This window comes from Entelurus aequoreus, linkage group LG26 (assembly GCF_033978785.1).
Source record: "Entelurus aequoreus isolate RoL-2023_Sb linkage group LG26, RoL_Eaeq_v1.1, whole genome shotgun sequence".
NCBI classification, from domain to species: Eukaryota; Metazoa; Chordata; class Actinopteri; order Syngnathiformes; family Syngnathidae; genus Entelurus; species Entelurus aequoreus.
In genome coordinates this window covers 20,047,365-20,065,813 of record NC_084756.1, presented here as the reverse complement: position 1 = coordinate 20,065,813, position 18,449 = coordinate 20,047,365, and the positions used below count along the sequence as shown (strand labels likewise).

General features: G+C 39.2%; 1 protein-coding gene across 2 annotated transcripts in view; it reads left to right on the top strand.

Moving 5' to 3' along the window:
• The window catches only part of iffo2b (intermediate filament family orphan 2b), an 84,827-nt gene that overhangs the window by 32,737 nt on the left and 33,641 nt on the right, over nucleotides 1-18,449 (top strand). For both annotated transcript variants that reach the window (XM_062038222.1, XM_062038223.1), the window contains exon 2: nucleotides 17,524-17,584. In XM_062038222.1, the coding sequence (XP_061894206.1) occupies nucleotides 17,524-17,584 (61 nt within the window). The remainder of the gene's footprint in view (nucleotides 1-17,523; nucleotides 17,585-18,449) is intronic.

Below are 18,449 nucleotides of genomic sequence, written 5' to 3'. Positions count from 1 at the left end.
ATATGTGTGTATACATACATATATACATATAGATATATATACTGTATATACATACATATATGTATATATATACATACATAGATGTATATATACATACATATATATGTGTGTATATACATAAGTGTATATGTGTGTATATATATATATATATATATATATATATATATATATATATATATATATATATATATATATATATGTATGTATGTATGTATGTATGTATGTATGTGTATATATGTATATATGTATGTATGTATATACGTATATATATGTATGTTTACAGGTGTATATATGTATATGTATATAATATTATAATAGTAATCTTAATAATATGATATGTCTATCTTTGTTGGCCCTGCAATGAGGTGGCGGCTTGTCCAGGGTGTACCCTGCCTTCCGCCCGAATGCAGCTGGGATAGGCTTCAGCCACCTCCGCGATCCAGAGAGGGACAAGCGGTAGAGGATTTGACGTAATGTGTGTTTGTGTATAATAATCACTATTCTTGGAAAATGCCCTTTAAGGTAAACCGACAAAAATCAAGTAGAACTAAAAGAGAAAATCAGGTTTTTTATTATTACAATTCTCATGTGTGAGGGAGTGTTTTGACACATTGTCTGACAAAAACATTCCAACAATAACCAAAGTCTCTCAGGACGCGAATAGCGATACTCCCTTCAGTGAGATCTTAAATATTGTTGGATTATGTATTATTATATGTACTGTCGGTAAATAACGGTTGTGTTGCTCACATACATGATGAACTTTTCTAATGAGTTTGCAGTCATTCGTTGCGTGTTTTTGCCGTTTAAACTGGGAGTTCTCCGTCCAAAAGAGCGATTCCCAACCACACCTATGTGCTCACAATAGCTGGATAACATCAGGATGTTAGATAACTATTCATTATTTGACCACTAAAGATATCACCATGTGAACTGCTCTCCAAAATGTAAACATCCCCCGGGTATTAAACTCATGATTGCTATTACAGCAGTGTCAGTAAAAAGTGGCGCTGCTAAAAACATCCCGTGTGGTTTTCTACTCTGTGTGAAGAAAATGTGTATCCTCGGGTGGGAAAACGATTCAGTGCAAACGTTACTCCCAGACATACCACGCATACACACATGGCAGGAGGAGTTTTAGCAGATGGAATGTTGGCCAAATCAAACGTGTCTTTTTCTTGTGAAACACACTTTTTTTTTTTAAATCCCTGGAAAATCCAGTGCAGTCTGACATTCATGTTTAATGCTGGTCAGTGTGGTTAATCGTGCAGCTTTAAATCCCTTAGTCACTCAGTAAAATAATATTGCTGTATACTTTTAACAGATAATTATTTAATTATCCTTTTTTTTTTTTTTAATGTCAGAACATAAAAAAATCTACAGTACAGTATATGAACTAGTGTTGTCCTGATACCAATATTTTGGTACCGGTACCAAAATGTATTTCGGTACTTTTAGATACTTTTTTATGTAAAGGGGACCACAAAAAATTGCATTATTGGCTTTATTTTAACACCTACGGTACATTAAAAATATGTTTCTTTTTCATATGTTTTCTTGTTTGTCCTTAAAGAAAATACTGAACATATAAGGCAACTTATCTTTTAGAAGTAAATAGGCAAACAAAGGCTCCTAATTTAGCTGCAGTAACGTATTGTGTCATTTTCCATTCTATTATTTTGTCAACATTATTAAGGACAAGTGGTAGAAAATGAATTGTTCATTTACTGTTAATATCTGCTTACTTTCTCTTTTAACATGTTGAATCTTCACTTCTGTTCAAATGTAATAATCACTTATTCTTCTGTTGTTTGCATGCTTTACATTAGTTTTGGATGATACCACAAATTTGGGTATCAATCCGATACCAAGTAGTTACAGGATCATACATTGGTCATATTCAAAGTCCTCATGTGTCCAGGGACATATTTCCTGAGATTATAAACATAATATAAATCTTAAAAAAACGAAATAAGATTTTGTTATGCTAAAAAGTATTGATTACCGACTAGATACGCTCCTGTACTTGGTATCATTACATTGGCTGTTAGGTGTAGATCCACCAATGGCATTTGTCTACATTCAGGAACGCCAGTGAGCTACGGTGTGTAGTGAAGCATGTTTAGCTATTCCTCGTCCTTCAGAGATGATACTTGTAAGAAACGTACTTTATTTGTCGCCATAGAGGCGAGAATTGTTGATTTGTGCGCTACCGGTACTTTTTAGAGGTGGTATAGTACCGAATATGATTAATTAGTATCACAGTACTATACTAATACCGATATACCGTACAACCCTAATGTGAACGAAGGGAAATTCACTTGTAAAAACACAAGAACATTATAATTGTGTAATAAAAAAATATATATATTTTACATTTTGTTAATCAAAATTATTTTTAAAATTATATCCAATTAAAGTTTAACTAAAATTTAAATAATGTTTTTAAAGATACAGTGTCACTTCATGTTAAGCATTAGCACAGCTAAAATATCGACATAACTTAGTTTTTTCAAATATGATCAGGAAGAAAGCTTGAGTGTGAAGGACAGGGCTGAGAGGAAGTGGATGCTATTCATTGATATAAAGAAAGAAATAATCAAAAACATGACCAAGCGTGTCGCCAACTTGGCGAGGCAATTTAAGCATATCATTGCTAGTCTGCACCATACTGAATGAGTCGCCAATCAAGGTGGTTAAAATAATATCTAAACGGCATACATTTGTTTATTAGAATATGGAGAAGTTGCTGATGGTGTGTTTGACAGAGACGCCGCCTGAAGGAGATACGGTAGAAGTCTGCTCTTCTAGGTAAATGCTGCACATTATCATTACATGTAGAGATGTCCGATAATATCGGTATCGTTTTTTAAATTATCGGTATCGTTTTTATACATTTTTTATTTTTTTATTAAATCAACATAAAAAACACAAGCTACACTTACAATTACTGCACCAACCCAAAAAACCTCCCTCCCCCATTTACACTCATTCACACAAAAAGGGTTGTTTCTTTCTGTTATTAATATTCTGGTTCCTACATTATATATCAATATATATCAATACAGTCTGTAAGGGATACAGTCCGTAAGCACAAATGATTGTGCGTGCTGCAGGTCCACTAATAGTACTAACCTTTAACAGTTAATTGTACTCATTTTCATTAATTACTAGTTTCTATGTAACTGTTTTTATATTGTTTTACTTTCTTTTTTATTCAAGAAAATGTTTTTGATTTATTTATCTTATTTTATAAATTTTTTAAAAAAGGACCTTATCTTCACCATACCTTGTTGTCCAAATTAGGCATAATAATGTGTTAATTCCACGACTGTATATATATCGGTATCGGTTGATATTGGTATCGGTAATTAAAGAGTTGGACAATATCGGAATATTGGATATCGGCAAAAAGACATTATCGGACATCCCTAATTACATGACTTCATAAAACTACTGTAGTTGTTTGCAATACATTATACTGTATTGTTTTTATACAATAGTTCATATTAAAAGACAGTGCCTTGGTAAAATTGTGCTGTTTTAGGTGCAGTTTTAAATAGATTTCAAATATTTTCGCCGGGAGACGTTTTGAAATACACATGTCTGAGGATGTTCTCATTCATCTAGGTCATTGTCTTCTTAGGGCATTCAGTCGCTCAAAACTGGACTGCTCAGTTTGCCTTAGAAGACGTTTCGCCTCTCATCTAAGTAAGCTTCATCAGTTCATGCTCACAGACTTAGATTGGTCAGATCTAGTCTAGCAGCTGGTTCCAAAACCACAACTATTTATATTCCAACACAAGGAGGGTGTGCCTGGGCAAGGATGGTAGTGGGGAAAAAAAAACTGCTCCGATGCAAAAGGGCAACTCTTCTGTCAATGCCAACAACAGTCCTGGAAGTGGACTTTTCCCCTCGCTATAGCATTGATTTATTGTGTGGCAAAACAATCGCAGTGGAACGACTACTCAGCCCAAAATCAGTCGGAATTACCCACGTTAGCATTCCATTCCGTTGGCACAAAAGGAGCATCTGTGAAGGAAACGTTTGTAACTCCTGTTATTTGTGGGAAGCTAAATTGCAGAGTCTTTTAGGAATGGTAGAAAGTACAGTGTTGTATGTGGGAGATAGATGGTTTCGCAGACCCCCTCCTCTGTTTTGGGTATGGTTTTTCCAAGATGACTTCCCTCACTCCTCTATCGAACATTCCGTCCTCCCTGTCCAGAGTCTGTACATTTTTGTCCTGAAATGATTGCTGTTTCTTCTTGAGGTGCAGGTACTGTATACAGCTGAGTTTTGACCGAAAGAGTTTGCCCGTCGATGCTGTGCCATACGTCGACCTAGTGGTTGTTTTGTTTCCCAAATATAGACTATAATGCCAAAAGTATTTGGCCGCCTACCTTGACTCACATATGAACTTGAAGCATTCCTAACCCATAGGGTTCAATATGATGTCGGTCCACCTTTTGCAGCTATTACAGCTTCAACTCTTCTGGGAAGGCTGTCCACAAGGTTGCGGAGTGTGTTTATAGGATTTTTCCACCATTCTTCCAAAAGTGCATTGGTGAGGTCACACACTGAAGGCCTGGCTCTCAGTCTCCGTTCTAATTCATCCCAAAGGTGTTCTATCGGGTTCAGGTCAGGACTCTGTGCAGGCCAGTCAAGTTCATCCACACCAGACTCTGTCATCTATGTCTTTATTGACCTTGCTTTGTGCACTGGTGCACAGTCATGTTGGAAGAGGAAGGGGCCCGTTCTAAACTGTTCCCACAAGGTTGGGAGCATGGAATTGTCCAAAATGTTTTGGTATTCTGGAGCATTCAAAATTCATATAACTGGAACTAAGGGGCCAAGCCCAACTCCTGAAACACAACCCCACATCATAATTCCTCATCCACCAAATTTCACACTCGGCACAATGCAGTCCGAAATGCACCGTTCTCCTGGCAACCTCCAAACCCAGACTGGTCCATCAGATTGCCAGATGGAAAAGCGTGATTCATCACTCCAGAGAATGCGTCTCCACTGCTCTAGAGTCCAGTGGCGACGTGCTTTACACCACTGCATCCCACGCTTTGCATTGGACTTGGTGATGTATGACTTAGATGCAGCTGCTCGGCCGTGGAAACCCATTCCACGAAGCTCTCTGCGTACTGTACGTGGGCTAATTGGAAGGTCACATGGAGTTTGGAGCTCTGTAGCAACTGACTGTGCAGAAAGTCGGCGACCTCTTTGCACTATGCGCATCCGCTGACCCCTCTCTGTCAGTTTGTGGCCTACCACTTGGTGGCTGAGTTGCTGTTGTTCCCAAACTCTTCCATTTTCTTATAATAAAGCCGACAGTTGACTTTGGAATATTTAGGAGCGAGGACATTTCACGACTGGATTTGTTGAACAGGTGGCATCCTATGACAGTTCCACGCTGGAAATCACTGAGCTCCTGAGAGCGGCCCATTCTTCCACAAATGTTTGTAGAAACAGTCTCCATGCCTAAGTGCTTGATTTTATACACCTGTGGCCGGGCCAAGTGACACCTGATTCTGATCATTTGGATGGGTGGCCAAATCCTTTTGGCAATATAGTGAACTGTATATCAATCAATCAATCAATGTTTATTTATATAGCCCTAAATCACAAGTGTCTCAAAGGGCTGTACAAGCCACACCGACATCCTCGGTACAGAGCCCACATACGGGCAAGGAAAACTCACCCCAGTGGGACGTCAATGTGAATGACTATGAGAAACCTTGGAGAGGACCGCATATGTGGGTAACCCCCCCCCTCTAGGAGAGACCGAAAGCAATGGATGTCGAGTGGGTCTGACATAATATTGTGAAAGTCCAACACATCAGTGAAAGTCCAGTCCATGGTGGGGCCAGCAGGAACCATCCCGAGCGGAGACGGGTCAGCAGCGTAGAGATGTCCCCATCCGATGAACAGGCTAGCGGTCCACCCCGGGTTGGGAGCAGAGTAGAAAAGAAAAGAAACGGCAGATCAACTGGTCTAAAAAGGGAGTCTATTTAAAGGCTAGAGTATACAAATGAGTTTTAAGATGAGACTTAAATGCTTCTACTGAGGTAGCATCTCTAACTTTTACCGGGAGGGCATTCCATAGTATTGGAGCCCGAACAGAAAACGCTCTATAGCCCGCAGACTTTTTTTGGGCTCTGGGAATCACTAATAAGCCGGAGTTCTTTGAACGCATATTTCTTGCCGGGGCATATGGTAAAATACAATCGGCAAGATAGGCAGGAGCTTGACCATGTAGTATTTTATACGTAAGTAGTAAAACCTTAAAGTCGCATCTTAGGTGCACAGGAAGCCAGTGCAAGTGAGCCAGTATAGGCGTAATATGATCAAACTTTCTTGTTTTTGTCAAAAGTCTAGCAGCCGCATTTTGTACCAACTGTAATCTTTTAATGCTAGACATAGGGAGGCCCGAAAATAAAACGTTACAGTAATCGAGACGAGACGTAACGAACGCATGAATAATGATCTCAGCATCGCTTGTGGACAAAATGGAACGAATTTTAGCGATATTACGGAGATGAAAGAAGGCCGTTTTAGTAACACTCTTAATGTGTGACTCAAACGAGAGAGTTGGGTCAAAGATAATACCCAGATTCTTTACCGAGTCGCCTTGTGTAATTGTTTGGTTGTCAAATGTTAAGGTGGTATTTTTAAATAGATGTCGGTGTTGAGCAGGACCGATAATCAGCATTTCCGTTTTCTTAGCGTTGAGTTGCAAAAAGTTAGCGGACATCCATTGTTTAATTTCATTAAGACACGCCTCCAGCTGACTACAATCCGGCGTGTTGGTCAGCTTTAGGGGCATGTAGAGTTGGGTGTCATCAGCATAACAGTGAAAGCTAACACCGTATTTGCGTATGATGTCACCTAGCGGCAGCATGTAAATACTAAAGAGTGCAGGGCCAAGAACCGAACCCTGGGGAACTCCGCACGTTACCTTAACATAGTCCGAGGTCACATTGTTATGGGAGACACACTGCATCCTGTCAGTAAGATAAGCGTTAAACCAAGACAAGGCTAAGTCTGTCATCCCAATACGCGTTTTGATACGCTCTAATAAAATATTATGATCAACAGTATCGAAAGCGGCGCTAAGATCAAGAAGCAGCAACATAGATGAAGCATCAGAATCCATCGTTAGCAATAGATCATTAGTCATTTTTGCGAGGGCTGTCTCCGAGAGTGATTTGCCCTGAAACCGGATTGAAAAGGTTCATATATGAATCAGTGCATATAGATACATAGGTTTTGAGTTAGGAGCGCAGTCAGAGAACCAGTTAAGATCGTAAGTTGAGGTACTACTGTATAAAACTCAAGAGCCAGTTTTGCGACGAGCAAGTCGCTTCATTTGGTCGTTAAGATTTTATGTTATGCTAACGAAATAGAAAGCATTGCAATTGATGTGTGGCTTTTATTTCTTTAGTAGCTGGGCAGGATAAAGAAGAATAGCACACAGTTGTTGATTTACTGCAAGGCAGAATATGACCTGCGATGGCTCCAAGCAGCCTCCCGTTCTTTGTCCTTGTAAGGAGACTCCAGATAGATGATGTTCATTTCCACACATAGAAACACCGATGATGTGAGGAGGCTTCAAGTTGATGCAAGTCACTTTCATTATTCAACCAAAAATGTGGATGAAGTTGTTGCTTGTCTGTGATTCATAGTTTGCTTATTAAAAAGTGTTATTGGCACAGGTTGGCTTCCCTTACGTCAGTCTCTTGCTAGCTTTAATCACCTTTCTTTGGCATTAAAAGAAAAAAATGTTGCAACACACCCTTGATCGAGGACTGGCGCTACTGGCAGTTTAGCCCTAGTTGAGCACCCGCATCATTTTATGGCCTTATTATGCAAAACCAACTTTTCTTACCTGTTGGTACCTGCTGTTGTGTATTTGGGATCTGCAGAAGTCCCAAAAATTTGAACTCAAACCACGGAGTTGCAGATATTTATAAAATAATATTGCCTTCCTTCATACTTCCTCCAAAGGAACCGTTTGGAATTTGTCCCATTTTTGACGTTTCACTGGTGATGTCAGCTGATTAACCATACGTGGTGGAAATGGGTAATAAGTCTGCCTACGAAACGGGACAGCTTTGTGGCATCCAATCGTCTCAGAGAGTCCATCTTTGCTAAGCCTATCACTGGGCTGAGTCCATCTTTCTGTGGCCAATCACGTAACCGGGTCCATCTTTCCAAACGGCTATCAAGAGCCCAGCTTCATCTTTTGGCCGCCCAATCACAGCGCAATTTTGAACTTTTTTGTCCCGCCCCTATGGGCACTGGGGCAGAGCCTATTTTTTTCCAAACCTATCACCAATCCCCGCCCTTCCAGAGCGATCATTTGTAAATTGAGCTGTTTGCACTACTCGTCGCGGCAATGCGGGTGCACCTTGTAGCCCATAGGCCTACCGTACTTTCCGGACTATAAGGCGCACTTAAAATCCTTTTTTTTTCTCTCAAAATTGTGGTTTTGCTTACTGACCTCAAAGCAATTTTATTTGGTACATGGTGTAATGATAAGTGTGACCAGTAGATGGCAGTCAAACATAAGAGATACGTGTAGACTGCAATATGATGGCAATATGACTCAAGTAAACAACACCAACATTTAATGTTACATTGAAAATATAGAACATTACACACGGCGCTCAAAAATCTATTAAAATGTTTAAGTACGACTTTGGTAAGCAATGAAGCCGCACCGCTTGATGGATTGTCGGCGCATTAAACATACGAGTATTATTATGGTGTATGTATAAGGTAAGACATTATCTGGCGTTTTGTTTCGCAATATTATGCAAAAGCAACTTTTCTTACCTTGTGGTACCTGCTGATCTGTATTTGGGATCTGCATAAGTCCTAAAAATTTGCGCGCGTCCGCCTTTGTAGTCCGTGACGACCCCGTAGTCGATAAGCTTCTTCTTTTTCTCTATCTTTTTATTATGGGACATTCATCCTCCGCTGTTGCCATTTCTAATACAAAGTAGTATAAAGTTCTTACTTATATCTGTCAGTAAAATACGGTCATTTTAATTTCACTATTAATAATTTCCTATTTAGTTACTATGTTCAAAACAATATTGCCAATGCATAGTTGTCCATTTATTATTATTAATTATGCGTATGCATTTTCTGATGTATTGTCTGGTTTTTACAGGCATGTGAGCACCCTTTGAGAAAAAAAGAGGAAAATTTAAGAAAAAAAGAGGAACATTTCTATCAACACAAAGTGCTGCCATGCAATTCCCGAAAGAACATTTTAAAAATCAAGTCAACATTTCTTGCAATTGGGTGCATTTCTACACTATATTTTACCATAACATTTATTTTCATCTTATGGCTGGATCTTTTTCCGAGGCATTGTACATAATTTATAGTTTTTTTAGTAGAGAATTTACTAACATTATTATCATGTAAAATGTAATGTGAAACCAGTAAGGGAAATCACAACAGACATCCCAAATGACGACGAGAGAGTCGTAGAAGAGAAGAGGAAATATTCAAGCGGGCGATTCATATATTAAAAAAACTAGTGGAAGATGGCAGAGGGATTCTTTTCTATAGATTTTTCTGTTAGCGATGTAGACCACGTCCAGGAAACCCACAATGCGTCTACTTGGCCACATTTGGACAGATGTATGCGTCGGGATAAAACGGCTCTAGTTGCCAAGCCGGGCATATTTCGCACGAGAAATGCTGCCAAAAATGTATGCCGAAGTGAGGAAGATCATAGCCACACAATTAAGTCAAGTCACTTACTTGGCGCTGACCAGAACCGTACGTGTGTGACAGTCCATTACATCGTCGACTGGGAATTAAAAAGTGCCTGCCTGCAATTTTTTAAAAAAATCTGATTTATTTGATATATTTTGTATTATTTGCACAGCTATGTTATTTATTTTACATAGAAATAATATTTTTCTGTTTTATTTATGTTATGTAATTATGTGCTACTTAAGACAGTTTATTTTCTGTGCTGTTAATACCCATCTTGACTAACTGGGTTAATAAAAGTGCCACTGACTGTTTACAGTACAGTTGTCATTTACTTCCATTTCAGTGAATCTCGCTTAAAAATGAATATCTTTATATTTATACTTTCACCTGAAAATAAATCGAGATATATATCGAATAAATGGTAAATGGTAAATGGGTTGTACTTGTATAGCGCTTTTCTACCTTTTTTAAGGAACTCAAAGCGCTTTGACACTATTTCCACATTCACCCATTCACACACATATTCACACACTGATGGCGGGAGCTGCCATGCAAGGCACTAACCAGGACCCATCAGGAGCAAGGGCGAAGTGTCTTGCTCAAGGACACAACGGACGTGACTAGGATGGTAGAAGGTGGGGATTGAACCAGTAACCCTCAGATTGCTGGCACGGCCACTCTCCCAACTTCGCCACGCCGTCCCGAATATTGAGTTTAAGTAAAAATATACAGAGATATACTTTTTCATCCATATCGCCTAGCGCTACCTGCAGTTAAGGCGAGCGTTTCACAAATTTTGTTTAGATCCTATTTTTTTTAAAATATATATTTAATTTAAAAAAGCGGTAGTGATATTTTGATGCGAAAATTTATGTTTAAAAAGGCAGAATTCCGCGATTTTTGGCAGACATTTCACATGCCTGTTATTAGCAGGCACATGAGTCATGTTTGTTTTTGTATCTGTCACCTTTGCACCTTTTGCCATCATCGCTTGTGTTAGGCTTAACTATTTTGTTGAATATTCTTTAGTCGAATTCAGTTTTAACTACTTTTGTACGTATATGCTGATTTTATTGAAAAAATTAGAACTGAAGACATGAAAGTCGATTATTTTATTAGCCCTCCCACAAATCGGTCAAGTCCCTCCTTAGCCCCTGGAGAGAAAAAAATCCTGTCCCTGTCCCTGACACTGATGTTTGTCGTCCTGTGGTGTTTTGGTGAACTCCTTTGACCTTAGTCCAGGGACAGACATACAGTTGAGGGGGAGTATCATTAAAGCAGCACTGCCTGCGGTTTTAGTAACAAGGCGTCAGTGGGAGATGGCGCACTACGCCAAAGAAATAGTTGTTTAATGAGACCCCAAACATTCATGATGGGGACAAGGCTGAGTTTTGTTGAGGGAGTGAAAATCCACTGACGCTTCTTGTGAGGCCATAGTGACTTCCTGCCGTGTTGTTGTCGTCTCTCCGTGGTAAAAGCCACGGGCCTGTGCCAGAATGTAATGGTGGTCTTCACACGTCAGCTCTGCCTGATTGTTAACATGTCTCTTTTAACTGGAACACCACTGAAGCTATAAGCAGCTTTCACACACCACGTAAAAGACTCCATTTTTACCACTCTGCTGTCCGGATCAGACACAGAATGTGGGAGACCAACTCAACCCGGCATTTTCCAACTTTGAAAGTGGTATCTGAAGCACTCTTAAAATATAGCCTGTCAAAGACTGTCTCTATATCGACACATAATGATGGGAACAAAATTGTCTGACAATAGAGATGCACTAGAGTACAAACCAGTGAAGTTGGCAAGTTGTGTGAATGGTAAATAAAAACAGAATACAATGATTTGCAAATCATTTTCAACTTATATTCAATTGAATAGACTGCAAATACAAGATATTTAACGTTTGAACTGAGAAACTTAATTTTTTTTTTCAAATATTAGCTCATTTAGAATTTGATGCCTGCAACATGTTTCAAAAAAGCTGGCACAAGTGGCAAAAAAGACTGAGAAAGTTGAGGAATGCTCATCAAACACTTATTTGGAACATCCCCCAGGTGAACAGGCTAATTGGGAACAGGTGGGTGTCATGATTGGGTATAAAAGCAGCTTCCATGAAATGCTCAGTCATTCACAAACAAGGATGGGGCGAGGGTCACCACTTTGTGAACAAATGCGTGAGCAAATTGATTAGGAACAACATTTCTCAACGAGCTATTGTAAGGAATTTAGGGATTTCACCATCTACGGTCCGTAATATCATCAAAAGGTTCAGAGTATCTGGAGAAATCACTGCACGTAAGCGGCAATGCCCGTGACCTTCGATCCCTCAGGCTGTACTGCATCAAAAAGCGACATCAGTGTGTAAAGGATATCACCACATGGGCACAGGAACACTTCAGAAAACCACTGTCAGTAACTACAGTTGGTCGCTACATCTGTAAGTGCAAGTTAAAACTCTACTATGCAAAGCCAAAGCCATTTATCAACAACACCCAGAAACGCTTCGCTGGGCCCGAGCTCATCTAAGATGGACTGATGCAAAGTGTAAAAGTGTTCTGTGGTCTGACGAGTCCACATTTCAAATTGTTTTTGGAAACTGTGGACGTCGTGTCCTCCGGACTAAAGAGGAAAAGAACCACCCGGATTGTTATAGGCGCAAAATTGAAGAGCCAGCATCTGTGATGGTATGGGGGTGTATTAGTGCCCAAGGCATGGGTAACTTACACATCTGTGAAGGCACCATTAATGCTGAAAGGTACATACAGGTTTTGGAGCAACATATTTTGCCATCTAAGCAACGTTATCATGGACGCCCCTGCTTATTTCAGCGAGACAATGTCAAGCCATGTGTTACAACAGTGTGGCTTCATAGTAAAAGAGTGCGGGTACTAGACTGGCCTGCCTGTAGTCCAGACCTGTCTCCCATTGAAAATGTGTGGCACATTATGAAGCCTAAAATATCACAACGGAGACCCCGGTCTGTTGAACAACTTAAGCTGTACATCAAACAAGAATGGGAAGGAATTCCACCTGAAAAGTTTCAAAAATTGGTTTCCTCAGTTCCCAAACGTTTACTGAGTGTTGTTAAGAGGAAAGGCCATGTAACACAGTGGTAAAAATGCCCCTGTGCCAACTTTTTCACTGGTTTTGGGTTTTGTAGTGTCAGAAGCCCTTTCACACATCATGTAAATGTTACCTTTCCCTTTGTTGCTATCCTGTTTATAAACAACACCGACACAAAATGTACAGACCAAGTTGATCAGGCAATTTTGCCAACTTTTGAGGTAGTATCAAAACAAGCCTCTTGTACACAACATACAAAACAGCATTTCTGCCCATGTCGTTGTTCAGGATAAACGCCACCGTCATGGGATTAGGAATGCATCAAAGTCAACCCAAAAATTGTTCAACTTCAATGATAGCGTAAAGAGCTCTTTTCACATAGCATGTTCAAAAATATTGTATGAAATGCACTGACACAGAATGTGGGACACAAAGTCAAAATGTCTATATTCCACCGTTGGAAGTAGTGTCTAAAGTCCTATTTGTTTTACTGGACAATGTTCTGTGTGAATGGCATTGACTCAGATTGGAGGGCACAGACCCGACCAGGCAGTTATCTGATACTGGAGGTACAGTACTGTAGTATCAGAAGCCCTTTCACTCAGTATGTAAAAGTCAGCAGTTTTCTGCGCATAAACATCACTAACGCAAGTGTGGAGACTCGACTTTTGAGTATCAGAAGCCCATTTCTGTGTCCATGTTCTGTAGCCCGCAATTTTGCCAACTATAGAGATCGTTTACACAACATTTTAAAGGAATCTACAAACTATTTTTTTTTATTGTTTGTCTATAATTCCCAATCTCTGTGTAAGACAAGAACATATGTCGATTTTTTTTTAAGCATTTTAACTTGTAAATAAATGCCAGCAAGAGTCAGCTATAACAATGTAGGTAATGGGATTTGCTCTAGTCCGCCTATGAAGCGCTCTAAAATCATCCAAAAACCTCTAACAACGTTTTATATTCATACTGTAAGTATATATGTTATGTAGTAACAGGCACATTCATAATAACATGTCATATTTATGTATTTGGCTAATTTTAAGCATATAGCGGCATATTCATTTCTCATACACATCACAACGGGGCGGTATAGCTCGGTTGGTAGAGCGGCCGTGCCAGCAACTTGAGGGTTCTAGGTTCGATCCCCGCTTCCGCCATCCTAGTCACTGCCGTTGTGTCCTTGGGCAAGACACTTTACCGACCTGCTCCCAGTGCCACCCACACTGGTTTCAAGGTAACTTAGATATTGGGTTTTCACTATGTAAAGCGCTTTGAGTCACTAGAGAAAAGCGCTATATAAATATTATTAACTTCACTTCACAACGTTCGCTTTTCCCTTCAACAACAACACTACTAATCATGGCAGACTTCATGAGAGCCAACTATGATTACTTTGGTACAAATGATGATCCAGAACCTTATATTTTTGAGCCTGAATATAAGGAGGATGAACTACAAGTTTTTTTTATAAGGTGTGATACACAGATCCAGCTTAAGTGAAGCACTTGGCAATAGGTAGCAGTATTGCTAAGGGTGATGGGTCAAATGCAGAGAATAATTTTGCCACACTTCTTGTGTGTGTGTGTGAGACAATCATGGGTACTTTAATATTAACTTAACTTTAAACAAGAAATACAAACTACGAACATAGTAAAATACTGAGATGCCGACTGATGGGATGTTCATATCTTTCAGCACAAGACATGTGCTCTCGTTTAAGATGATAAATTATTCATAATCCTCATTCATAATCCTCATTTAGGTAAAAAAAAAAAAAAAAGTGTGAATAAACGAGCATCTTGTCGTGTCTTCAGTGTGTTGAGGTCTAAGTTGAATGTCAAAGTTGACCAACTTCTCGGTTTGTGTCCACAACCTTCTACTATACAAGTAAGAGGCATGATTTATAACCTGGAATTAACTTTTACCAACTCTGAGGCGATGCGGCAGCTCACCGGCTCAGCATGTCAATATAGCAGCATAAGCTAGTTTGCTCCCTATGATCAAGGCCCCGCTAAAAGTAGTTTCTCTGCTTTAGCTCTTATAATTACAATGTCGCTAAAACTTGGTTAATATTCAAGTCACAAGACGTAAATGGACTATTGTGTGGAGTTTTTGGATGTTTTTAGAGGGCTTTATAGATGGATGGATCTTTATTGTCATTGCATAAGTACAACAAAATTTTGGGCGGAACAGATGACTCTCGCTAGCTACATTGTTAGCCGTATTTTACAATTTAGAATACACAAAAAAGAGAAAAACATGTGTTCTTGTCTCACAGAGGGATTTTTTTTTTTTAAGTGCAGTTTTCCTTTTAAAGGGCATAATCTTCTCACTGTGTTGCTGTTGTGTATAAATGCCACTGACATGAAGTGGAGTCAACAAAGTCAACCTAACAATTTTCCACCCTTAGAGAGACAGTATCATAGAAGTAACAGAGGCGCAATGGCGCCTGTGTGTGAGGATATTCCGCAATACCAGAACCAGGTTGTAAAATGTTTTAGCTTAAGGTAGGGCTGATCACAATTTTTTTTATATCATCCGTCCTCGATTAATATCACAGTTTTTTATATTATTTTTAACCCCTCAATTTAAAAGCATCTTTACTAAAAATTTTAAAAAAACTTTAGACTTCTTATAAACACACTGCATGCATAAGAAACCAAATGCAATACGATGAAAATATTTTAAATTTTTACTCAACAGTAAAAGAAGAAAAATTGAAAACTTGTGCAAGGGATGCAAGACCAAAAATAAACACCGTTTTAAAATGTAAACATTACCATTTATAAACTATAACGCTACATATGCTGTTAACATCGTTGCTACTTGCAAATGTGCATAATCTTTAATAACAATACAGATTAGATAGTTTCAAGTGAAATATTAGTCTGGTGGTAGCATCGCTGCTACTGCTAATACCGCTAGCACTGCTAATGCTACGTGTGCTGGCACAGTAACAGGCTGTGCAGAATACTCCCACGTTTTCATGCTTCACGTATAATCTCTTAGCTAGTGCTTTTTCAAATAATTAAACAAAGCTGTTGTGTTGGAGAAAACTCCAAACCCGTGAAGTTGTCACGTTGTGTAAATGGTAAATAAAAACAGAATACAATGATTTGCAAATCATTTTCAACTTATATTCAATTGAATAGACTGCAAAGACAAGATACTTAAAGTTCAAACTGGAAAACTTTGTTATTTTTTGCAAATATTAGCTCATTTGGAATTTGATGCCTGCAACATGTTTCAAAAAAGCTGGCACAAGTGGCAAAAAAGACTGAGGAAGTTGAGGAATGCTCATCAAATACTTATCTGGAACATCCCACAGGTGAACAGGCTAAATGGGAACAGGTGGGTGCCATGATTGGGTATAAAAGCAGCTTCCATGAAATGCTCAGTCATTCACAAACAAGGATGGGGCGAGGGTCACCACTTTGTGAACAAATGCGTGAGCAAATTGTCCAACAGTTTAAGACAAACATTTCTCAACGAGCTATTGCAAGGAATTTAGGGATTTCACCATCTACGGTCCGTAATATCATCCAAAAGTTCAGAGAATCTGGAGAAATCACTGCACTTAAGCGATGCTATTACGGACCTTCGATCCCTCAGGCGGTACTGCATCAAAAACAGACATCAGTGTGTAAAGGATATCACCACATTTTCTCAACAATACCTGTTGATGCGCACATTTCCGCCATGTTTGATAAGTTAATATGCTAACAGCTGATAATTGGCCTGAAATGTATCACGTTTATCGATCAAGATTGTATAATCGCAAAGCTCTGGTTTCTTTGGAAAGAGAAATACCTCATTTGCTGAGTTCTGTGCAAAAGGCACAAGACAGTTAATGCGGCATCCGCTTCGGTCTTCAGTTGTAATAAGCAAAATACTGAAAGGCTGAATTGCCGTGTCATGATAAAATTTCATGAGTGATATAAAATGTTAGCTGGATGCTGGAGTTCATAGGGCTCAATCATAACTGCTTCATAGACAATGAGATGATTTGATTATAATGTTTGAGAGACAAACTCTAATGCTGAGTCATGCTACTATTTTACACACATTGGTTTCACTGTGGACGCCATGTTGACATGTGACCTGCTGTATCACTCTTGGTCCTTTTTCCACCTCTCGAGTCTCCATGTGTGACTTAGCCTACCGGCTCATATCCCCTACTGTGTAACATGATACAGCAGTCCATAGCCTAATGTGATACGTCGGTAGCAGGTTATGGCCGCCGCAGCTGCACAGATGATGAGTGATAGGAGGTGTTAATGTGTGCTGCCAATTTTAGCTTTCAGTCAGCATGAGGTCTGGAACTTTATTTTTAGCCGCAGTATGTAAGCAGCAGGGCCTCTGCCCACAATTGTCGGTCAGTTTCTGAGACAGTCCATAACGAGGAATATACTTCATCACCTAATATCTAATTCTGGCTTTAATGTAAGCCACTTAGCCAACATTAAAGGAATTGGGTGTGTAACAGCTCAAATGTCCTTGAGTAGACACGCACAAGTTCTGTGTTACATTTGCTGGAAATAAATCTGAGGCAGTAGCAGGTGTGTAGACCCACCCAGCCTGTCAAAGGCATTGTGTGACACGATATTGGAATGGTAACCAGACAAAAAGTAGCATTAGTTCATGTCTTCCGGCCCGCATAATGGTAGTAAGTGACCCACCTTTGTGTTTTGTTGTGTTGTGTTGCAGATGGGAGGAGGAGCTGTCCAAACGCGAGCAGCTGGAGTCTGCGGTGGAAAACCTGCACCAGGTTAGGAAAACAAACATTTAGTCCACTAGCAGACCAACACATGTTACAAATTTGGCCGAAATCACTACAAAAAGAGTGTGATTAATTCACCAAAAAATAAAATGTTGGTAGAAATTGCATATAACATTAGCATGCATCAAGTACCAAAATGTGTGGCTCTGTGGTGTACACCTGTAAAATTAGCTAAAAAAGATAGCATGCTAACGTTAGTTGTGATTTGCAGCCTTGGAAAGTTTAACTTCTAATTGTGACAACTATAGACATCAAGTTTTTCCCATAATTTAACTGAACGCCAAAATCATGGCGGCCACACATTAAAAATGAGGAGTTTTGACGTGAAAACAAATTAAACTAGATGAGGCAATTCCTGAAGGAATTGCGTGTGAATGCTCCAATGCTGAAGTTGAACTGAAATGCTGACAAAATGTAGTATGAATGTAAGAGTAGCTCGAATGTTGAAGAGTTTGAATTTCCAGGAAAAACGGAATTTGGTTTAGAACTTTAGAAAGTGTTAGTTGGATGAGTTGAATGTGTTGAATAGGTAAAAAAATGTGCGAATTGTGGAAGTTTAAAATATGGACAATTCATTTTGAAAATGTCCCTGAAAACTGGAAATTCTTGGAAATCCAGGATTTTTTTTTAAATTGTTGAAGGAGAGCACACAATTTTGGAACAGGCTGAAATTTTTGGAGTTAGAACGGTTTGAATCGGATGAAAAATATTGGAGTTGTGGAACTTTGAAAAATGTCCAATTCATTTAAATTGGAATTTCATGGAAATTTCAGGAAAAGCGGGAATTTTTTGGAAAATGTTAAAAGACTTGAATGTTCTGAATGAGTGGAAATGGTTGGTGTTGGAATTTTTC